Source organism: Erpetoichthys calabaricus, chromosome 3 (assembly GCF_900747795.2).
Source record: "Erpetoichthys calabaricus chromosome 3, fErpCal1.3, whole genome shotgun sequence".
Classification (NCBI taxonomy): Eukaryota; Metazoa; Chordata; class Cladistia; order Polypteriformes; family Polypteridae; genus Erpetoichthys; species Erpetoichthys calabaricus.
Window position 1 is genome coordinate 279,429,602 of NC_041396.2, and position 24,608 is coordinate 279,454,209.

At 37.2% G+C, this 24,608-nt stretch overlaps 1 protein-coding gene across 5 annotated transcripts in view; it reads left to right on the forward strand.

The window, feature by feature from the left end:
- The window catches only part of LOC114649020 (sentrin-specific protease 3-like), a 65,857-nt gene that overhangs the window by 20,549 nt on the left and 20,700 nt on the right, over positions 1-24,608 (forward strand). For 2 of the 5 annotated variants that reach the window (XM_051925233.1, XM_051925234.1), the window contains exons 2-8: positions 479-589; positions 689-1,665; positions 5,579-5,776; positions 9,904-10,015; positions 10,119-10,266; positions 13,189-13,236; positions 14,798-14,875. In XM_051925233.1, coding sequence (XP_051781193.1) covers positions 702-1,665; positions 5,579-5,776; positions 9,904-10,015; positions 10,119-10,266; positions 13,189-13,236; positions 14,798-14,875 — 1,548 coding nt within the window. In that variant the 5' untranslated portion in view covers positions 479-589; positions 689-701. Of the gene's footprint in view, positions 1-474; positions 590-686; positions 1,666-5,578; positions 5,777-9,903; positions 10,016-10,118; positions 10,267-13,188; positions 13,237-14,797; positions 14,876-24,608 lie in introns of all 5 variants that reach the window. The other 3 variants (XM_028798428.2, XM_028798427.2, XM_051925235.1) reach the window with 3 other exon arrangements.

A 24,608-nucleotide genomic window follows, 5' to 3' on the forward strand; every position in this document is an offset into this window, starting at 1 on the left:
CTTGTTTAAAATGGAGGTTCTTGGCTAAATCTGCTTTTAATATGAATGCAACATTTTAAACAGTATTCTGGCAATTTTTTTCTTCATGACTTGCAAAGTGTCACATATGCCAAATGCCTTTTGTGTGTGTGTATTGTTGTTTGCCCCCTAAATTAATGGATATTTATTTTCAGTGTTTACATTAGGTTGCAGTTTTAGACATTTTGTAAAAACAACAAAAAAGTAATAGATTTAAAACTGACCTATCTAATTTGTATATGGGCAGGAGAATGCCCGTAGTTTAAAATCATTTTAACAATGCAGAAATTGTGAAGTCCCTTACAGATAGTAATTTAATTTAAAGCCAATCCCAGCTAATTAGTAATAGTGCAATATGACTAAAATAAAGTTGTGTACACTGCCATGTTTAGAACCAAAGTTTGGTACCATATGTTTCATAAACTATTTTTTTTTTTTTATTCTTTCATTTTTGAGGCAGGGTTCTGATTTCCATATCTGCTCTTCAATCAGCTTTCATCAGTGGCTAATGCAGTTATAGGACAACTAGGATTGGATATTTTGCAGCTGTTGGTGCGGATATTGGGTCTGGGTATGTTTTTAATTCTTTATCTTTTGCTTAGAATTGCCTTTGGATATTAAACCATGTTTACAAAAATGGCTTATGGTATTTGTTTTTCCTCCTGTAGAGTGTGTTGAAAACAATGCGAGACAGTGGTACAGCATTGGTACGAAATCGCTGGAAGCCTGATGTGCCTCGAGGCCTGAGTTTTCAGTTTCAGGAAGAAGGAACAGAGGGACTTGAGACTATCAAGACCTATGTGCATCTAAATGAGTCCCCTAGTAACATGCAGCATTTCAAATACATAAATCAGGGGGCTGTTGGGAGACGAGAGAAACTGAGGCATAGGGTCAGGCCTTTGTGGTCCTCACCATTGGTAAAAAAAGTACCTTCCAGTAAAATGACTCAATTTCTAGAAAGTGTGCGTGAAAATGAGGAGGAAGTTGAGGATGGAGAAGTCTTGGAGACGGTAGAAGAAACGGGGGAAGATGAAGGAAATGAAAGCTGGGACACTGTTGCCAGCACTGACTGGGGATTTCAAGATCATTGTTCTACACAAGCTCTACCAAAGTACAAATCATATCATTCTCCATCATCATTCAACGGCCTCCCTTTATTTCGAAGGGCAAAAAAAATTAAACGACTGAAAAAGAGGAGAAGGGGATTTAACATGCTCCTTTACCCTTGGACCTCTTTTTTATTTCCTTTTCGCAGGTGGGGCAGATTGGCATTAAAGAGTGGATCTTTCATCAGTAGACGGAACAAAAGATTTCGTTCATTTGGTAGTCTGTCTCCCATGTCCCTTTCAGAGATGCCAGGGGAAATTGGTGCTGTTGCCAAAAGGCAGCATCTTGATACTCTTGAAGAAACAGAAGTGGAGGAAGAGGATGATGCAGGTGGCAGTTGTGACTCACAGTCTTTTTCTGAGCTGTTAAATGGTTCAACTTCGGATCAGCATCTGCTTGGCTCTCTCCATCCTTCTGGCTCAGAGATTGCAGTCTATTCACACTCTGTAGAGCTTCAGCAAGGGAGCGCCACGATAGGTGAGAGAGTTGATGCCACAGACATACCCAATAGTGAGATGGTTGCTTCTGCAAATGCAACAGGTTAGTGTAGCTGTAATGATCTGTTGTGTATTTTTTTCAAAACTAAAATTTGAATAATAATGCATTGCAGTTGAATGTGTAAGTCACATGATGTTTTAGGACCTTTTAATTATGTCAAACACTCTCTTTTTTCTGTTTTACTTCAGTGCTGGTGATGGGAGGTAACATCAAAAATAATGTATTTTTAACAATACTTTAAAATACCAGAAATCAATTGTTACAAGCACTGTATTCAAAGTAATGGTTATGACTACTGAGAGTAGCATAGAATCAAAGCACCAAAAAAAGATAATTTAATGACAAGACATAATCTCATACTTGCATAATGCAATTCACAGTAGTTGCTAGTCGGAGCTTGTCCTGGCAGCATTGAGTGTACAGCAGCAGTCAATCCTGGAAAGAATATCAATTCGATCAATCCCCTCATGCTCATACCCCATAGTCAAATGGAGCCAGTTTGGAATTACTTTTTAACTTAAGAACATTTTAATGATGTAAGAGGAAAAACATAGTATTTACTAAATCCATACACATTATGGGCAGAATATGCTGAGTGACCAAAACCTATAGACTTGTGACATGGTGGTGCTAACCACCTTCAATATGTCATCCCACAAATAATATTATTGATTAAACTTGAAAATTTCACTAAAGGCTTTTTTTTTTTTATCGCTCTGCCCGGGATTGGTTCCCTGCCTTGCGCCCTGTGTTGGCTGGAATTGGCTCCAGCAGACCCCCGTGACCCTGTGTTCGGATTCACCGGGTTGGAAAATGGATGGATGGATGTTTTTTTATTTCTGATGGTACATATACAATGTAGGCAATTTTTTTCTTTTCTATAACAGTTCATTTTAAGCAGCTGTGCTTCAGCCCTGGGCTTTTGTCAACTGCCAGTGACCACTACAGTAAATTATTATTATTTTTTTTCTCCCCTCTCTCAGCTTTAATCACAGCTGCATGCATGAACTGTGAATGCTTCAACAATGTGTTCAGTTTTAACAAGAAGTACAGTTTGAGGGTTAAGCTCATCCATCACTCTGGATGATATTCTTAAAGGTGTAGGCTCACTTACACACTATTCACATACAGGTCCATACACAAAGACGTTACTTTGAAACGCTAGTACACAAACATAAAAATCAAATTTCTTGCTTCCTTTTTTTGCATGAACAGATTTCCACATTTTTTTTTAATGCTTATTTTACATTTAAATGTGTTGACAAGTTTTCAAGTAATTTTTAGCATATGTGTAATTCCTCCAGTCACACATCCCAAATCATACTGCAAGAAGAATTTCGTCAAGTACACTATATCAGCTATTATATCACACTCTTCTAGTAATTTGTACACTTCACAATACCACTACTGTTTACCATGTTTATGAATTAAAACAAATTGAAACTGGATAGTTATGTATAAATTGTGACATTTCTTATAACTGTAAAAATCATAATATTTTCAGCAGACTTTGAACCAGATAAAGTGATAAATACCATGTGTATGCATGCATGCATACTTTTGTGGCACATTTTGTTCTGAAAAAGTGGAACAATATAGGTTTCACACTAAAGATAAATGCGTTTCACGGTTTGTACTGACAATGTTTTTAAGCTATACATACAATGTCTTTGTTCATTTTGGCCAGGTGTGCCTTCTGTGCAGTATTTTTGTGTGCATTTTTTTTCGAAGAGCTTCTAATCCATTTCTCATTAGAAAAAATGCTGTTAGGAGAATTGAATTGCACTTTTGCCAGTCTGTAGAAAAATGGTGTATATGTGTACCCTTTAAATAAATGGTCTCCATTCTAGGGAGCATCTCCATACAGGTTGCCAGTTTTATTATTTATTTATTTATTTATTATTTGTTTTTAAAGCAGAGCACTTGGGCACACACATTTAGCTTTTACTCTCGCTTGACAAATATATGGTTGTGAATCAGCATTAGCATGCTGATTTTCAGTATGACATAATTCAACCTTGACAATCCCTAAGTAAGACAGAATACATTTTCTGAAAAAGAGTCAATTAAAAAAATCATTGTCTAAAATCCAACATTTTATGTACTTTTTCTTTTTCTAAGTATACCTAGAAACAAAATATGTAGTGTAGGTGTTGCCTTCAACTTTTCGTAGCTTCAGAAAGAACAACCAAGAAACATTACAAATGAAAAATGAGCATGCATTTTCTTCCATTATTATGAACAAATGTTCTGAAATGATTGAACAGTTTGTCAGCAGCACAAGGTCATGTCGTGACTCATGACTAGCTAATGTTCATGAATGTTAACTGAATAGGATAACACTTCCATTTGGCAGCAATTTTAAACCTTAATCAAATTATTTAGATTTCTCTTCATAACCTTGCTGATCACAAACTTTTTACTTTTTTGTGTATTAATGGCATTAATGTGCTTTTCTCCCAAGTGTGCATTTGTCATTAATGATATTTGTTAGTATTTTAAGAATTATACATTAATACATTAATTTACATTTAGTTAAACCTGGCAATAAACTGTGAGCTCCTAGTGTAACTTACAAACTATTATTTTTAGCTAGGCCTATTTAACAATGAATTTTAATATTCCTCCAAGTTATAAAAATTTGTTTTAGTCCTTGTGTTCACTCCATGTCAGGGCAATTAATGAATGTGCAAGTCCGGCTTTAATCCCATTGAGAGACTTCCGTGATTCTGTAAAGAATGTTTGTACTCCAAACCGAAAGAACACTGACACTTTTGGTCATGGGCAGAGGATGCGCTCGCTGTTCTGTTTATCAAGCAATTATGTGCACGATGCTGCCCAGGTGCAGAATAATTTCGCAAATGTGCAGTGGCTTTTCTTTAAAAACATTGAAGCACAAAGCACCACAGAGACACAAAAATCTGGACGCGTGCAGTTGCGGATGTGCATGTCCATGCAATGTGACTGCTCTCGGACTGCATTTTCATTTTGAATTGTACCTGAGCTTGTTTTTATGTTAATTTTACTAGTTGTGATTCTATCCGGAGTACTGGCCTAGTGTACATCCAGTTGAGGAGTAAAGGAACATGTTCTATTTTTCTTCCTTTAGTCTTCTGTCCACTTATGGAAAAAGATGATCCGCTGTGGCAACCCCTAACGGGAGCAGCCAAAAGAAGTCTTCTGTCCACTGATGTAAAGATTTCTCTCCAGATATTTAAAGCAGTTTTGCTTTGCCTTCTTCATTACTCCAAAGAATGTTTTCAACAGGTTTTTTTTTATATATATTTAAAAAAAAAAAAAAAAAAAGTTATCTGAAAATACTGAAATTTAATTTTGTTTTATGAAGACTCCTTGTCCTTGATGTCAGACTTTATATTTACATGTTTGATGCTGATCTGTGCCATTTTATTTTGTGATTTTATTTGAACAGTTGTCTGGCAGTGATCTCACAAGCGTGTCCTCGCAATTGAAACATTGGTGTGCCTCATACAAATAGATAGTATACATACAATGCGTGAAGAAAAAAAATACTTAAAATCAAGTCTCCCCCCCCCCCCCCATATTTGGTTAGGGATATTTTTTCTGATGTTTCATTATGAAAATGGTGCAAATAGTTAATGCATATTGTTCATTTTGTAGGACACGTTCATCACAACATTAGCATTTTTTTTTTTTAAGTAAACAATGCATGAACATTAAATTGAATGTAAATGTTAGATAAAAGCTAAGACTTCTCTTTGCTTTTTGCTGTCATGAAAGGTGTTTATTGCAAGGTTTATGCTATGAAGTCTTCTTTCTAGAGATTTTTAAGTTGTGGTGCTATTATGCTATTCTCATGCCAGTTTATTCTGTTTAACATATGCAAATGTGCAAGTAACGTGAGGAAAGTTGGCTAGATTTTGATCACTTGACATGTTTTGTGTATGAGCTTTAATTATATTCCTCTAATTTTTAGATTCCCTTTCATGTGGTGTAAATGGTTTCCTGGTGCCTGATTCATCTAATATGCAAGTCAGTGGTATGTTCAATGATAGTTCAATGCAGTTGCAAGAATCGACACAAAGTCAGGCACCTAGTAGTATGGTCAGCAAAGAAAAATCGAATGCTAATCTACAAGCTTCACTTTCTGAAGAGCACATCTCCTGTATTCAAGGTAAATAATGTTTGGGGAAAATAGCTGGATATTTTTTTTTTTTTTTTTTTTAATTTAAGCTCCCCCTCTTTGTTTCACTATTGTAATACTCTTAAGATGGAAAGCCTCTGTTCTCTTGGAGCAATCTGAAGGTGGCAGTATATTACGGTAATGATGTGAACATGATGGATGCTGGCTCTAAGAGTAATATATGTTGGTTTCCTAGCAGGGTAACAGCTGCACTTCCTTGCTTCTAGATAGCTGTCGAGATGTGGATCATGAGCATATGTTCCTTTTCTCATTTTATTTAGAAACAAATCAGCAAGTGAAACTAATGTAGCAAGTACAATGGTATACTTTGAAAACTGTCCATAATAAAACACCCACCCACCAAAGAGCTGTACAAACAAGAGACCTGTCTAAAATTCTTTGTGTATGATAAAAGGGTTGAGCACAGAACTGACATATTTAGAATTGTATTAATAATAAACCTATGGCCTTTGACAGTTTACTGGGGGTATAATTTATTTTTTCTTCTTATTCTTATAGAGTTGGTCAAAGCAGCCATCTCTCCTTCCTTTCACTTGACATAACAATGTTTTGCTCATCTTACAAAGCCTGGAAGAACTTTAAGTTAGTAGCTTTCTGATTCTTTTAAGCTTCTGCTTTTGCCAGTCTATCTGCAACAACTAGGTGACTTCACTTTAGGTCATAAAAACTGTTTCAAGGTTTATCTGGTGGAAAACGAATCCAGAGGCAACAATGCTTGTAAAAATAGAGAGAATCAGTGACATGTAAACTGGGAAAAGTGCTTTGTTGTCCTTGTAGGAGTGTGCCAGGGTCCTCTTCCTTTATTGGTTGTTCCCATCCTAATATTTATTTGACTTCTTTCACCCATCAAAAAAGTCTGATGAAATCAGTAACAATCGGAGTAATGACTAGATTGGTCAGTGGCTTCCTTCCTTAGTTCTGAGTAGCTAGATTTAGGGTAAGGGCTTGTTATACAAACCACAGTTCAATTATCCCACAAGCTGAAGACAAAAGCTCCAAATATCTTGCTAATATTGAAAGTACTGTAGCATTTTGTTTGCAGTGTTGACAGTCCTGTAAATAATGATTCTCTTCCTGCCCAAGGTGGGTTGTAAAGCAGCTTGTTAGTATTCTTTGGCAGAGCCCACATTATATCGCCCAGGAGCATGTAGATTTTCAGTGACTGAGCTAGCTACCTAAGAGAAAATGTATTGACTAAAACACAAATAATAATCCTAAATGCTTATTTGTTGGCTTTGTTGCTTGTTTAAAACAGCAGTACCTTTTAAAATCAAACATTCAACCTCACATCTGAATGTGGATTGCCTCCAAGAAAGAGTTTATGAATCACATTTGTTTTCATCTATCAAGAAAAATACAAGTAATTAATTGGTCAATTGGCATTTCTCTACTGAGATTCTTTTGCCTGTACTTTAACAAATTTCACTTGGTGATTCCAAACCTGAAAACAGTTTTCGTCTAGCACGTCCCATTTTTTTAGTTATGATGTTCTAGGTCTTGGACAACTAGGGTGACTGGACAGTAAAGAAGGGATAACCATTTTGATAAATACGGTGATTCCAAACCTGAAAACAGTTTTCGTCTAGCACGTCCCATTTTTTTAGTTATGATGTTCTAGGTCTTGGACAACTAGGGTGACTGGACAGTAAAGAAGGGATAACCATTTTGATAAATACCGGTAATTCCCCTAAGGTTGCTATTGAGAAATGAAATTGCCACATGTTACTAATAACTGAGTTATTTACCTTAATAATTAATTTTTAACCATTAATTTTTTTTATTATTATTATTTTTAATTAGTGGAAAAAAATTTGTTACGGATTACCAAGTGTTATATGACTAAAGCATAATGACACAATTCAGAGATGACGCTGCAGTAGGTAGTCAGTTTTACTGTATCCTTAACATAACATTGCATTTCAGGACCTTTCGTTTATTAACTTCACCATTACTTTGAACATTTTGTCAAGGTGATGGACAGAAACAGTGTTGCGTTTCAGCATTTAAGAAATAAGTTTGGTCTCAAAGTGAAGCCAAAATTTAAGGAATGTGTTTTGGTTGGCCCTGAAATCCGTGAACGATGCTTGACGATTAGTTCAAAAGAAAACTGAAGCCAATTTAATCAGCAGCATGGGAAACATTCATGCAGGTTGTCCAGAATTTTCTTGCCAGTCACAGAGCAGAGAATTATGCTGAGCTTATGGAGAAAATGCTGAAAGCATATCCGCTTATGGGAGCCAGAATGTCACTGAAGATGCATTTTGTTTTTTGTTGGTGTTTTTTTTTTTTGTTTTTTTTTTTTTTTTTAACACATTCTCATCTCGACTTTTTTCCACCAAATCTGGGTAATGTCAGTGATAAGCATGGGGAAAGATTTCATCAAGATATAAAGGTGATGGAAAACCGATATTGGGGGAAAATGTACTCCGAGCATGATGGATGACTACTGTTGGTTCTTGCAAAGAGAGATGGACGTGAAGTACAAGTACAAAAGCAAGAGTGTCTTAACATTTTTGAGCACACTGACCTTCCTTTTATATTGTGGTAAATTGACATAAACCTGTTTTAACGTGTCTCTGGTATCATCTTCTGGTTTATTTTCAGAATAAACACAAAACAATTTTGGTAAGACAGTTCAAACTACAGAAAAGCACCGTGTTGCTATATATTATATTGATATTCAAAAGTGTCAAAACATCAAGGATGTGCATCTCAAAAACCTGACATGCTACTTAATTCCGATTTCATATAGGAAATCAGTGTGAAATGTTAAAGAGCTGGCCTGAAGTTCCCAGTAGCAAACAAAAATATTTTTGTAGACCGGTGTAATCATAACTATGAACACAGTGATATAATGCCTATTTTACTAACCTCTTTAAAGGTTCTAGTTATTATTTTACAGAATTATATGAATTTATGATATTACGTTTGGTTGTCACAGGCCACTTTGCATTTTTCCTTTGCTTCTGAGGTGCTACTGTTTCTTCCAGCACAGAGAGAGAGAATAAATGAATGCACATCTAGATTGTAAGAACAGAAGAAAAAGCAAGACGTCCTTCTAAAATGGGAGAATGTATGCTGCACATTTGAAATTACACTTGCCAAACTTTAAACATCAACCAGCCATTTCTTTCGACATACTGTATTCTAGCCATGCATCTTATTAAACCACTAGTACGAGTGAGCCATAAAGCTACTCATGTTACCAGGTTATAATGGAAACTGGAGACTTCATCCTGTTTTGTTGGTGGCTTGTCCATATCAAACAAATACATGATCTTGGGAGATCCTTTAATATATTCTAATAAGTAGCATTGCCGGCATTTGATGATTTCAGTTCTGTTAGGGTGTTTGTTAACTGAAAATTTCAGTGCAGACTTAAATCTTTAGAACATTATGGAAATCTGCTTACCTGAAGGTCTGACCATGCAGCTTTCCTGGCTGCATAGGGTTGACTTGAGGATCCGCCTGCTTTAAGAAGATCCTGAGATGGATAATAAGAGAGATGTTCGGGAACCAAAATACTGCGTGGAGTGAAGTCACTGGGAAAGCATGAGTCAGAATCTCTGAGGATTTACATGCAGGTGAAATCACTATGACTTGGCCACAACTTGACAGGTGCTGGCAGAATAATTGTGTGAACATTACAACATTTATTTTAAAATGAAGTGTTTGTCCTACATCTTGCACTAAATTACTATACTGGTTTTCTATGAAAACAACATTCTTGAGTAAGTCGGATTTTATTTGTTGTTCTAAGCACACTGACGAAGAATGCTATAACATATACTGAAGATTACCACGTTTTTGAGTTGTACTCTAATTTTACTTTAAGGCTGATTAGTTCTTTGGAAATGCTGTGAGCTGCACTGCAAATCATTGTCTGATTTTAGGCAATGAAAGATGGGATTTTGGAGCAAAATTCCAATTTTTTTAAATTGGAAGTAATTGTTGCTCTGTTCTAGTAGTTTTCTTTTTTGACTGACATGGGAAACTGGTTTTTATTGCACTTTGATGTATGAAACGGTTTATTGGGGAGAAAAAAAAAAATGAGTCCTCATGTTGGGGTGTATTTTTTAAATGGAAATTTGTTACAGGCATGCTAGATGAGATGATGCAACGTTATGGGAGTCTGATACCCATCCACGTGGATGAAATAGTAGATAGACTTCAGGAGATTTTCCAGGACAACTTCAGCAGCCAAGCCAGGTATGTTGGTAATCCTTGTTATGGAAATGTGACACACATTTGTCAGAATTTTGTTGGCTACTTGCCACAAACTGTTTTGAGTGTTTTCTTTGATTGTTTGCAGAAAAACAGTTGTGCACCACTTAATCCAGTCTTACCAGCGATTACCAGGTAATGCAATGCTGCGTGGGTTTCGGGTGAACTATAAAAGACATGTCCTCACCATGGATGACCTAAGCACATTATATGGCCAGAACTGGCTCAATGATCAGGTTAGTGTTTGGATTTATCTTGCTATATATGAAGGTGCAGATTTTGTTTGCATTATTATATTATGTTGGATCCCAATCTTGAAAGCAACATTAGTTAACATAGAAAAAGAATAAGGTCCGATGGCCAGGGGGGGGACAGAAAAAACAAAAAAAAAAATCTGCAGGGGTTCCAGGCCTCGAGACCGCCCAGTCCCCTCTGGGCTTTCTACCTAACATAAATGAAATAGTCCTCTTTGTATTTAGGGTTCTCACGGAAGGACTTGATGATGGTCATGCAGACTACTGGCTTTTAATCCATCACTGTTGGAATATCATGGTGCTTTTGAGTAGATGCGCCACCAGCAAAAGGACACCAGAAAAGCAAGCCGACCATGGCACGCAAGACAGAGACCATGGGATACACACGACAGAGCCCCACCCACCAACTCTAACCCTCCTTCCATGTCCACCCTCTCTCTTGAGGCATGCACACTACAGTCTATATGCACCTCTGAGCCACATTGACTTTTCATTGTTCTTTTCGGTTCCGGCTGCTTTTCTATATATAATCCACCAAGTCGCCCAACCATGGGATACACACGCACGCAAGACAGAGCCCCGCCCGCCAACTCTAACCCCCCTCATGCGTCATGGGATACGCACGACCGTGTCCACCCTCGCAAACTGTTTTACACACTGCATACAGCGATTCCCATCCGCAACAAACATGCTTCCTCTTAAATGGTTCTGCAGGAACGGGGAAGACCTTTGTCTACAAAAACCTGATTCATACCATACTAAGAGCATAGTGTTTTTGTTGGCTTGCCTGCCTGCCCGCCCGCCCGACTGTTACCAGCATTCACCGCAGTGTACTGGAGTGTAAAACTATCGCAGCTGCTACCTCACAAACTGTCCTTATTCCCTGGATTTCCCTGTATAATTCACTAAGCAGCCGACCATGGCACGCAAGACGGAGACCATGGGATACGCAAAAAGCAGCCGGAACCGAAAAGAACAATGAAAAGTCAACGTGGCTCAGAGGTGCATGTGGACTGTAGCAGAGACAAAAGCACATGAGCATGACGTGGGATGAGGGTTAGAGTTGGCGGGTGGGGCTCTGTCGTGCGTATCCTGTTTTCAGTCACAGAAAATTGTATGTTGCTCTCTCCAGAGTTCCATTTTTTCATTCACTCAGTCGTATCCTCAAACCCACCCCATTTGGACAACTGTGTCTTTCAGGAAGTGTTCACCCATCAATAAATAATTATGCGGCGTATGCTACGCCACGGGTTGGCTAGTATGAAATAACTCCTCGGAAATTAATAACCAAGATGAAGCATTTTGCTGTTGTCTGTTCTGTAATTGCTTCACAATATTTAAATTATGAATGTAATTACAACAATTACATTGATTTAGGTATGTCATCAAAATAAAGTGTGCATTTGTTTATTTCTTCATCCATATCTTGCCATTTGAGCAGTGGGTGATGAAGAGGGAGGAAATTCATTATTAGATAGATTGATAGATAGATATTTTATTAATCCCAATGGGAAATTCACATTCTTCAGCAGCAGCATACTGATACAATAAATAATATTAAATTAAAGAATGATGATAATGCAGGTGAAAAACAGACAATAACTATGTATAATGTTAAATGTTAACGTTTACCCATCCCCCCCCGGATGGAATTAAAGAGTCGCATAGTTTGGGGGAGGAACGATCTCCTCAATCTGTCAGTGGAGCAGGACATTGACAGCAGTCTGTCGCTGAAGCTGCTCTTCTGTCTGGAGATGATACTATTAAGTGGATGCAGTGGATTCTCCATAATTGATAGGAGCCTGCTGAGCGCCCTTCGCTCTGCCACAGATGTTAAACTGTCCAGCTCCATGCCAACAATAGAGCTTGCCTTCCTCACCAGTTTATCCAGACGTGAGGCGTCTTTCCTGTTAATGCTGCCTCCCCAGCACACTACTGTGTAGAAGAGGAAAGGATGCTAATCAAGTTCAATTCTTGAACTCGCCTGCTGCTGTAGGTTTTTATTGCAACCTTTTTTTTCATTGAATAATTTTTTTTTACCTGTGATTGACCTCATTCTTTAATTGACTGGTCTTTGTGTTGTCTTTTTCATTCAGAGAACTGCAGCATTATAAGATGCACAGTTACCCATAAAACTAGAAATACCTGTATTTGTTTTTTGTAATTTCCTTTACATTAACACATTTCCATGAAGTTTGCTATTTTTTTGTATCCTAGTAATGTTAAGGGGCAGCAGCTACTTCAGTGTCAATACTGACCAGTTTGCTTATTAGAAAATAATGGATTTTATTAAACAAACTTAAAGACCTAATGAAAATCATGATAATGAAAAATTTTAATACCAAGATGCAAAAAAATAATTGATGTCTATGACTTATTGTTTGCTGTTAACAAGCAGTGTGCCATATTTAACAAGCTATTAAACATTTTCACAACCTTATACTGGGTCATCCAAAAAATTAGCGATTTAATAAGTGATATTTGTTAACCTAATCTTTCTCAAACAGTGCTTGTGTTGCAGTACTCATTGATTAATTATATTAAATGTATTATGGCATTGGTATTATATTTCTGACTTGAGTGAGAAGGTGGCATTTGTTAACTAAGAACCCTGTCCCTTGTGTACAAATGTGAAGTCGCATGCAAATAATCTAAGCCATGTCACACTGAAAATGATCACAATGCAACTTCACTACATGAAATTCCAGAAGCAATCTACACTTCTGCTACAACACCAAACCACCAGTTCAATCCTCTAGCTAGATTTGAATGAGGCATTCTCTAAAATGGAGGACTAGTAAACAAGTTTGAGTTGTATTTTCCTAAAGGGTAAATTCAGAAGGGTATTTTAAAAGTCACATAACACAGTTCTATTGTAAGTTAACATTTTTTTATATTTTGCAGGTTATGAACATGTATGGTGATCTGGTGATGGATGCAGTACCAGAAAAGGTGAGAGAATTTTGCATTTCTTACATAACTTTTATATGGAAAATAACTTCAGAGTGTTTGCTTAGAAGTATTGGTTCAAAATTAAAAATAAAGTACTGTATGTATTTTGTCTTTATCCCTACTGTTTCTCGTAGTGGTCATGACAATTCTGAGACAGATAAGGAAAAATAAAATTAAAAGGGTAATTTCTCTGCCTCAGTGTTTAATGGATTTATATTTGTGTGTGGTTACATGAAAATTTTAGAAAGAATGATCATTCTGAGTTCACATTTGGGATAGTTTTAACCATATCCTGTTTGAGTCTTTGCATAAAAAGGTATAGATTAAGTCCACCTATCCATTTTCTGAAACTGTTATTCCAGCTTAGGTTTGAAAGGGCTGTAGCTAGTCTTAGCATTATTAGTCACAATACAGGCACAAATATTGGATGAGCTACCAGTCCCCCAACAGGATGTACAGTAGGTGTCAGAGGATTACCAGTGTACTTAAGATGGAGCCAGAACATGCAGACTCAATACATAGGTTTTAAATCAGTGCTCAGCAACTATCCTCCTGGAGCTGTGAGGCCATTGCTCCACCCTTTCAAATATATTAATTTAGATTATGTATTAACAATGTGATTGTTGTAAATATTAATAGTGAGAGTGCAATGGACTATCTGGTGTGCGTGTGTGCTTTTTTGTGTTAGTGTTTTTCCTTAAATTATTGTACAGATTATTATACATGGTATAGCCTAAATAAAAGTCTGTTCATAAGAGAAGTGCTGTTGGTTATTCTGGACTTATATGCATACCAACTTCACATGACAAATCACATTGGTCTTCCCTCACTATCGGGATTAATTTATCCATTATTACAAAAGTGTAATCCATTTTGCAATACCCACAATCTACTCCCACCTATCCACTATCATGTCTGGGGTAAAAAGAAAAAATTCTGAGAGGCCTGTCATGTAGCAACAAAACAGGAGAGTGAGCAGCAACGGGTCTGTGATACACTTAGATGGCCAGGGGTACATATGTGCTATGCTGAATGGATCGATGTGTGGCTCCCTGGCACCAACAGGAATGAGTAAGTTGTTGGACCCATTTATAATATGTACCGCAGTTGCTACTGTTTCCCACAGACAAGCAATTCCCATTAAGGAATAGTTTAGTCACATCCACAAGTTGGTTCTGCTGCGGTTGATGACGACCTCTGATGGATTGCCTAGAAGATGATTGAACTTGACTACAGAAGTAGAAGTCATAGCATGGTTTCCATAGATTAACCTGCATGAGGATTATTACTTATCTCCCAGGGGCAAGAGCGAAGGGCCAACACATCTGCCTGACCCTGTTTGCCATTAAGGTGGTGTCCAACCTGAAGTTAAAAAATATAAATAAATAAATTTAAAAAGTGATTATGGAAATTGCAGATTCTGAAGCATTGATCCTATGAGAAAAATTGTTTTTTCTTTTTAGGAATGTAACGCTTGTGAATAACTAGAATTGAATATATCTTAAGATACAGATGAAAATCTCAAACTACAGACAAATCTTTGAGTTTTTTTTCCTTTTAGGTTCACTTTTTTAATAGCTTTTTTTATGACAAATTGCGAACTAAAGGCTATGATGGAGTGAAGAGATGGACAAAAAACGTAAGTTCTTTTAATGTTTTGAGAAATCTTATTAAGCCTAAGAGAGGCTTATTTATTAAATTGATTACCTTTTTTGTGATAATGTTTTAATGATTTAAGGAATTTAACATACACAAAGATCAATTGAAAAGGGGAAAAACTGCAAACTGTACCCAGTACTCTCCCACAGAGACGACTCCTCAAACCCTGTATCCCCCAGATCCTAGCAGCAGAGTTAAAATCAACAAAATGCATAGATGAAAAAGAAAGTAATTGGGTAACAAGAGTTAGGCCCACTGCCAAATTAACTTGTGTGCTGTAACTGTAATGCCATTAGGAATCAAGTTTTTCTTTTTGAAACTAAGGTAGACCAATTCACAATGAATTCTAGAGATGGCCCATTAATATGAGAGGTAGACAGTTCCATAAAGTATATTAAAAAAGGAAAATAGTCAGTTGACAAAATTTAGAAGCACTGGAGATTTTCAACAAGAGGCAAAAAGTAACTTAGCTGCTGTAGTACCAAGACTTTCCTCAATTCTTCTCATACTGGTAAAAGGTTGGAGAGAACTTTGAAATGTCCAACAGAAGCAGTTTTTCAGGAATAAGAATGATGTTGACAAACGGAAAGAAAGAGAGACTGGCTTATCTGTAACGAGAAAAAGAACAGGAGGGCAATGCCAGAACTTACAGAAGATTGTGGTAAAGAAGAAAAAATGGAGAAGGGTCTCTAAGGGAGAGAGAGAGAGCTACATAAAGGAAAAAACATGCAAAAGAATAAGGTCAGATAAACCGATGCTACATGTCCTAAACACTGATAGGTTACTTGCACTAAGATTCATTTACTTAGCATTTTATCTGTTGAGCTAATTTTAGCAGAATTTCTATGATTTTTGCAGTTGTTTTCCCCCACCTTTTTTTTTTTTCCTAAGCTAGTTCAGGCTTGTTTTAAGCTGTCTTGGTCTGTCTTAGGGTTTGGATCCCTTCTTCTCACATCACCCACTGTCACTTAATTCATGGCATTTTCAGCTTTACTCTTGGTCTTGTCCTCTTTCCCCATCTATTTATCTGCACAAACGGCCAGCCAAATTTGTTCCCCTCCGTATCTTCTCCACAACAACTGTATACTATTCTTTTCTTTAAAAACTTTGCTCACGTCGGTTCTTCATAAATATTCAACTTAAGGGACCCTAATTCCTGTATATGTTTGCACATTGTCGTCTTTTTGTTAACTTACTTTAGTTTGGTTGGCTAATCATTGAAAAGTGTTTTCCTGTATACATATTTATTTTTTAACACTAGCTGTTCAGTGTTGAGTTTGCAATGCAGTGTATTGTGCATATAGTAATAAAATAGATTTTGTTTTTCATTGCAACAGATGGTGCACCTCAAACATTAGCACTGCTTTTTCAAAACACAAATCATAAGCAGTATAATAGAGACATAGCTCTCGCCGCACAGATACAGACACGTCATTTTGTTAAAGTGGACTAGGACTAGTTTTGGGTTGGTACAAAAATTTTAAATTTGGTATCCATAACCGCTTTTGGACCTCAGTGCAAGTACCAGAACAGTACTAAAGCAAATAACAGAACTCCCAATAACCCAAATAAAGAAAAAAAAAAAATCATAAAATGTCACCGTAAATAAGTAAATGTGTCACAAAATGTTTGTTGCTTATTTAGGAATTTTGTCTGTAGTATTACTCCAAACATAACATTCAGTACGGCTTGAATTTAAAACTGTCACATCCACTTATCAAAGCTAAGAAGGTGGGCTCTAGGAGGTACCGTTTTTTGGTTGATGAATCCTCTGCAAAGTGGACGCATGTGCTTTCCTTGACTTGTAAATTGTATGGCTTGTGCATGGTCTTAAGTTGTGACTGTGCACATCAATTACAAGTGCAAGAAAAAATTGGCCCTGAATTCCTGTGCAAAACTTTATAAACGCTGAGTTCCTCATTAGCAGCCCACATGACAGATGTCCGATGTGGTTCAAGTCCAGTGTACTGATGATTTACCAAATAAAACGCAGCACTCTCTAGAGCCCTCACTTTCAGCTTTGTTGAGTGAATGTGACAGTTTTAAATTCAAGTCATATTTCACGTTGTATTTGAAGTAATATTATGGACAGGATTAAATAAGCAACAAAAACCTATTCTGTGACGATTACTTATTTACGCTCACATTTTATGATTTTTCTTTATTCATTATCACAATTTGCAGCGCTTATATGTATTTGTGTATTTTTTTTGTTTATTGAATTTTGTTTCAAATATTTCTTCATATGCTACAAGCTACAGTTTCCCTTTGAATTCTCCCACGCATTGAAATTTGCTGTCCCCTGCAGAGTTGACAGCTTTTCGAAGAGAATGGGGGAGGGTATAGTGGTTTGTCCACCATGGAATTTAAAGGTCATTGGAAGGAATGAGGGGTGGTCTAGGATGATTATGCCACAGTGCATCTCACTTGCCTTGCTGCAAGCAGTGATTCTGTTTTTAGTTCTCAAATGCAGGGGTTCTTAAACTCTTTAATCAGTGTACCCAAATAAGAAAATCGGTACTGTACTAGGCCCCAAGAAGAGTATTGTTATCATAGTGACAGCAGAGTAACAAAGAGACAAATAACAATGTCCATATAATTATGAAATACCACTTATCCAGCACCATGTGTCAAGTGACCAAGTTAAGGATTAAATGTTCAAAAATTAATTGATGCAGCTTATTTACCTTGTCTTAAATTACATTTTTTAAAATGATCTCTAAAGTTAGCAATACATTTTTATAGATGAGTTTGCAAATCACTCACTCACTTATCAACCAAAACGCCATTTCACATTTAGCTAAAAATCGGAAGTTTTCAGGATGATACATTTAGGTCAGTAGGTATCTGCTAAGAAAGTACATTTAGAAACACTAAATTCCCCAAAATCCCAATGTTTTGATGCATTTGGTAGAAATTTGGTGATGTAGAAAAAAGAAAATTAGCCAAAAGTGTGTGTTCTCCATACTTGTCATTAATAATGCTCTAGAAAGTATGACATTCTAATGCACTGTGTCCTCACAGCGCTGGCAGCAAATACACACGTAGAAATGGGGTATGTGGCTTTGTACACATGAAGGCTGTCTGCAGAAGTGAAAGAGAGAGGAGGTAATTTTGGTGAAATTTTAGGATAACATTTTCATTGTCTTCATGGATTATATTGTCCTTTTTGTCTCATCTTTGATTGTATTCAGACACATTCCATTTTCAAAAGACACTCTTCTTACATTTATTATAATCTGGACCCTATTCTGAGAAATTTATTGCCAAACACCCGAGGAGCAATCTTTTTCTTCCTTGCAGCCTACCTACCTACCAAAACCACCCACCCCAAATTTAAAAAATACTCAAACCCACATATCTGTTTTTAGTTAAGTTTCTTATTCCAGGTTTGCCCACAAAACATGACCTATTCAAAAGGAAATTTTGCTGTTTTGATTATCCTTACTTGTTATGATTTAATATTTGAAATAATCTAAGAAGTGACATTTGAGCAGCCGGAATGTGGCAACATGATGCACTTGGCCAAGTATGTTCTTCATTTACTGTGTACACCAGGCGGCGCTTTTGAGTGAGTTACAAAGTGTGAGCGCTGAAGTCGAAATCAACAACAGGAGTCTAAAACCAATTTTTAATAAACAATTTCTTTATTCTTTGTTCTTTATTCTTGGTGAATAAAAAACTGTGAGACTGCCCTGTTGGAGAATGTGGGCAGACTCCAAAGAAAAAACAACAGTTCCCCCTTTTATCACCTAGCTTGTTCATTTAGCTAAAGAGAGAACAGAAAAAAACATGAGTTCATTTTGAGGTCTCCATAGATTAGGGGACATCTTAAATTTATGACACAGGAGTACAGAAAAACAACAGCAGTACCAGGCACCTACATTATCTAAAGAATGTGCCCGTCTCAGTTACAACCCATTTTAAGCAGTTTTCTCAAAGTTCATTGCATTAATTATAAAGAGATTACATTCTTTTAATTTTTATATCTTCATTAGATTATATTTGTTTGATTAGATTAATAATTCTTATTTATTTATTCATAAGTAACTTGTTTTCTTATAATATTAAACAATAATAAAGAAAGATCACATTGAATTATAATATCACAGGGTGTTCTGTTAATATCAGAAGGTTAGCACTTACACATAGAAAAATTAAATCAGTCTCATATTCTGTGCATAAACATAATTCATTTCCTATCTAAATGCAGATAAAATCATATAGTTCTCTGCAGCATGATTAATACAAATTCAGTTATTGGTATTTTGTGAGTTAAATACTTATAATCATCTGTGGCGGGCTGGCTCTCCGCCCGGTGTCTGCCTCCTGCCTTGTGCCCTGTGCTGATGAGATTGGCTCCAGCAGACCCATGCAACCCTGCAGCCAGGACACAGCAGGTTGGAAAATGAATGGATAGATGGATACTTATAAACATTACAGTTAATAATGTTTTTCTGCGTTCTCAAAAGTCATTCACGTTTTTGTTGGTAGACATTTATTCAGACTCACTGTAAAATGAGATGGTACTAATTTTAGGCTTTGAGACTCATGCCCCATTGATTTGTAGCAAGTTTTTAGCTTTGAATGAATCAAGTTTAAATCATCTTTACCCATTACAGTAATCCCTCACTTATCGCGGGAGATAGGTTCCAAGGCCGACTGCGATAACTGAATTTCCGCGAAGTAGGGACACCATATTAATTATTTAACGTGTATTTGGACGTTTTTAAACCCTCCCTGTATTGTTTACAACCCACCCTTTACTCTATTAATAACAGGGACAACTGCTAAGCAATATGAAATCGGTAGATAAGTTTACACTTACTGTATAGCGAAGTACACGTAGCTATATATGACGTGATGATGGTGATGAATATGCTGCGCAGTAAAAATGATGACGATGAAGGTGATAATCCCCTGAATGCAGTAGCAAGAGCATGTTAATGCTGAATGAGTGAGATGAGACTTCCTGGTTAATGCAGCACTCCGTCACTAAGCCAATCAGCAGCACACAGGAACTTAACTGCGTGCTCTGATTGGGTAGCTTCTTAGCCATCCGCCAATAGCATCTCTTGTATGAAATCAACTGGGCAAACCAACTGAGGAAGCAAATACCAGAAGTAAAAAGACCCATTGTCCGCAGAAACCCGCGAAAAATCCGCGCTATATATTTAGATATGCTTACATATAAAATCCGCGAAGTCGTGAGTCCGCGAAAAGTGAACCGCGAAGTAGCGAGGGATTACTGTACCACTATTGGTGATGTCCTGTACTATGGACTTCTGCTACAAGCTCATCGACACCTACACCAACAACTGTATATGCTTTCATTGGTCAATGCTGCACATTGTTGATCATAGTATTTCCTTTCACATGTTCTTTCCCATACAATACTGTAAATGTTCATTACATCCATCCATCCATCCATTTTCCAACCCGCTGAATCCGAACACAGGGTCACGGGGGTCTGCTGGAGCCAATCCCAGCCAACACAGGGCACAAGGCAGGAACCAATCCTGGGCAGGGTGCCAACCCACCGCAGATGTTCATTACATGTGCTGTGTAAATGTGCAGCCTGTAATCCTCTTTACTGTTTGTATTAAGTTCAGGTAAAACATAGTCCAGCTATATAAAGCCACTTTAATAAAATTAAAAAATAGTGCATTTCCTCTTCCACCGTAAACATACAGCAAAAAAAAAAAAAAAAAAAAAAACACGTCTCAAGCAGAATTTACATCAATTCCATTGCTACCATTATGATAACATATGTCGTGTTCATTGCAAAGTAAAGATTTGTGGTTTGCTCTACTTTATCACTTGCCATGGTTTTCCATTTTGTAAGTTTATTTGGGGTTTATTTCAATTCTGACTGGTTCCAATTTTTAGTTCCTTGCTTGTTTTCCTGCTTTTGATCTAAATCTTCTAAAACCTTGTAACACTACAAGATTACAGATCAAAGCAATACATTAAAATATGCTCTAAACTGCAATTTTTATAAGATGAAATTTTATATTTCCATTATTCGCTTAATTACCTGTTTGAATTTAAAAAAAAAAAAAAATTTATATATATCACATTTTCCTGTAAAATTGTGTTTTTTGCAATGACCATCAACAAATGCCACGATCCATCACTAAGAAAATCAGGAAGTGATCTTTTGCAAGAATGTTTTACTCCTTGGCATTTGTGTGTAACATGTTCAAGAGTAAGGAGTTCCAGGGAACTAATATTAGAGGTTACATAGTAATCAGATGTATCAGAAATAAAGCCCATTGCTTTAGAAAGTTTCACCTAGTATAGTACACCCCCAAAATCCGCTGGGGTTACGTTCCTAGAGCACCTACGAATTATGAAAAACCACAAATTTTGGATGTGGTTAAAAAATTTTATAGTTTAAACCCTAAATATGCCCCCAAAACACTTTTTTTTTAATTTAATTTCAAACTCCGCTTAATACATTACCTGAAAAAAAGAATATAAAGGTAAACCTGTATACTGTACTGCTATGTCTCCCTCAGTGCTAGAATGTAAAATATCGATGTTACCGCTATATGTACTGTAATTCATGCAAGCATGTTTTCATTGCCAGAAGCCTTAGAAGGTGCAGGGTGTTTCGACGGCATCTTGAGGCTTTAACCGTTAAACTATCGCATACTTGGAGGTTAATGCATCCCTGGACAGCGAATACTTTTTTTGCTGCACTTTAAGTAAACGTGTCAATTCACAAAGAAAAAGTGAAATTTTAATAGAACACTTTTTTTCCATGCAAAGTGCATCACAATTACTGCAACACTGATCATTTTACACACTGCTAATGAACTGTAAAAACTATTTAAACTCCTGGAACAATATGTTCAAATTGCAACTGGCGCCATGGATGAAATCACAGAGCCAACTGCGCTTGAACTGGCAGCACACAAACACAGAGGTAAAAGCTGACGCTGTGTCAATCCCAGAGATAGTGAGGCTACAGGGTGTCACGCTTGGGTTACAGAATTGCACAGAAACAGGAGATTGTAGAGACAGGAACTTTATTCAAACACTTCAAACAAACATGTCTCTTTCAGAAGTAAAACAAGCTCAGTATGCCGTTAGTGATCGATTTAAAGAATAGACAAACATCATAGGGGAGCACAACCCCCAACAGGAGCAGAGGATGTCTTGGGGAGGAGAGAGAAACAAAGCAATCGGCCAGAAAGGACTGGTGCTGTTAAGGCTTTTAAGTAAGCATAGCGCGAGAAGCATATCACGTGACCGAGCAGCCACAAAGCCCGAGAAGATGGCGATGTATTTATTTTTATGGTGGAGATTCCAGGGACGCACTCACAAACGGACAAAAGCAAAGCAATCTGGTAATCAAACGGCAAATTAGGAATGTAATGAAAACGATACCACCCCTGTTCCCCTTACAGCGATTACACATTAAATGCAACAAAGCACCAACAAAACACACACAGCAACGGATGAAATGTAATGATGAAAACAGATAGTCCAGAGATCCGCACGTTGAATGGGAACGTAAAGATAGTCCTACCGCTAGTTCCTGAAATGGTGAAGACCGGTTCAGGAGTCCTTCTTTCTTGGCGGGATAGCCATGAATCCACTTACAGTTCTCATGTACACAGGCAGACGGCAGACAATGCAGACGCCAAACATGAAACGGTCCAGGACAAAACGAACAAGTACAGGTAACCCAAAAGAAGGCAGGCAGAGAGACAGGAACTTGAAACACAAATTACAAAAACTTTTTTTTTTTTTTTTTTGCTTTTGGTCACCGGCCCCCTTTGTAAAAGCCATGCTGACATCCTTTGATCCCAATAGCCCCAGCACCCTTAGCAGAAGACCAATCAGAGCCACTGCAGGGACTGCTGGGAGTCACAGTTTCAAATTCTATTGGCTACTTTCACCATCCCAAGCCACATTTCCTCCACAGTTGCTTCCTGTTCTCTCTACAGTACAGTATTGCCACGAAAAAAGCCATAAGAATTGCAGAGGATATTTGCAATTTCCGCTGATAATTATTAGATAGGTTTTAAGGAAAAATCCGCGAATGACTGAGGCCACGAACTCTGAACCATGACTTTGCGGGGGTCTACTGTACTTTTAAAGTACTCCATTCAGTTTAACAATTTATTTAATGGAGTTTAAGGGGATTAAGTACTATTTGTATTTTTAATTGATGGTGGAATAAATGTGCTGTGCTCTGGCTTTGAATCCAGTTAACATCAAAAGCTTCAGCTTTGTGACTTTCAATGTGTCACTTCGTGCAAACCACCGTGAAGGGGTAATGAAACCACATTGAACTCTTTTATTATCTGTTAATGTTTATTGTTAACAGTCTGAAATTTTAAAACTGAAAACTTACGAGTGCTCCAAAAAATTAGGGTTGTTACAGCGGATCATCTTTTTCCATATCTTTCTGTCCTCTGCATCTTGCTCTGTTATACCTATCACCTACATGTCCTCTCTCACCACATCCATAAACCTCCTCTTAGGCCTTCCTCTTTTCCTCTTACCTGGCCTCTCTATCCTTAATGTCCTTTTCCCAATATACCCAGCATCTCTCCTCTTCACATGTACAAACCAATGCAATCTCGCCTATCTCGTCTCCCAACCGTCCAGCTTGAGCTGACCCTCTAAAGCAGGGGTCCCCAACCCCCGGTCCGCAGCCGTCTGACAGCCGGGCCACGAGAGAACTGCCGGCAACGGCGACTCACTCAGACTTTTCAGAACGGTTGGCGGGCGGGGCTTTGCAGCAGTGCAGAGAGAGGAGAGAGACCGAGGTGAGAGACTATTACAACAAAGTATTTTTATGGTCCCGACAGTTTCCCCATATGACATGAGTCTATAGAAATCACGTTACTACGAAGTACATTCAATAGATGCTTTCATTACAACGAAGTGACCTTGAAATGCTTGAACGAATCATCCACAGAGCAGTTAGATCTGTGGTCGCAGCTCAGTTGTGCACGTTTGCACAACAATCCCCAAACAGAAACATTGTAAAAAAAAAAATCTCTTTCTTCGAACTTTCCTCGTAGTTTTTTTTTTTTTTTTTTTTTTTGCTGTTTTTGTTGTCTGTGGTTTTCATTGATTCCTTTTGCTTATTGCTTGTCAACATTTGAAAAACATCCATTGGAATTTTAACTCATTGTCACCCTCCTATAGAAACGGCAGGCACGAAAAAAAGATTGCAGTGTTAATGTTTGTGATGTGTAATCTGTGGGATTGGCAAATGTAAAGCATATGTCTTTGTTATATGCAATAAAAGAAGAAAAATCTCAGATTGCAAACGTATGCGAACTGCTTAATAACTTTAATAATAATAATAGAAATGTTATGTAAATTGTGTATAAAATTTTTTTTTTTTTTTTTTTAAAGAAGTCCCTTAAAGTCTTACTATCTACCACACTACTTGGTAGCTTATTCCAAGTGTCTATGGTTCTCTGTGTAAAGAAAAACTGCCTAAAGTTTGTGTGAAATTTACCCAAGTTTCCAACTGCGTCCACTTGTTCTTAATGAACTCATTTTAAATAAGTCTCAATTCACTGTACTAATTCCCTTCAGAATTTTACACACTTCAATCATGTCACCTCTTAATCTTCTTTTGCATAAACTGAAAAGGCTTGGCTCTCATAATCTTCATAATTCGTCCTCTGTATCCCTGGAATGAGCCTAGTCACTCTTCTCTGTACTTTTTCTAGCACTGC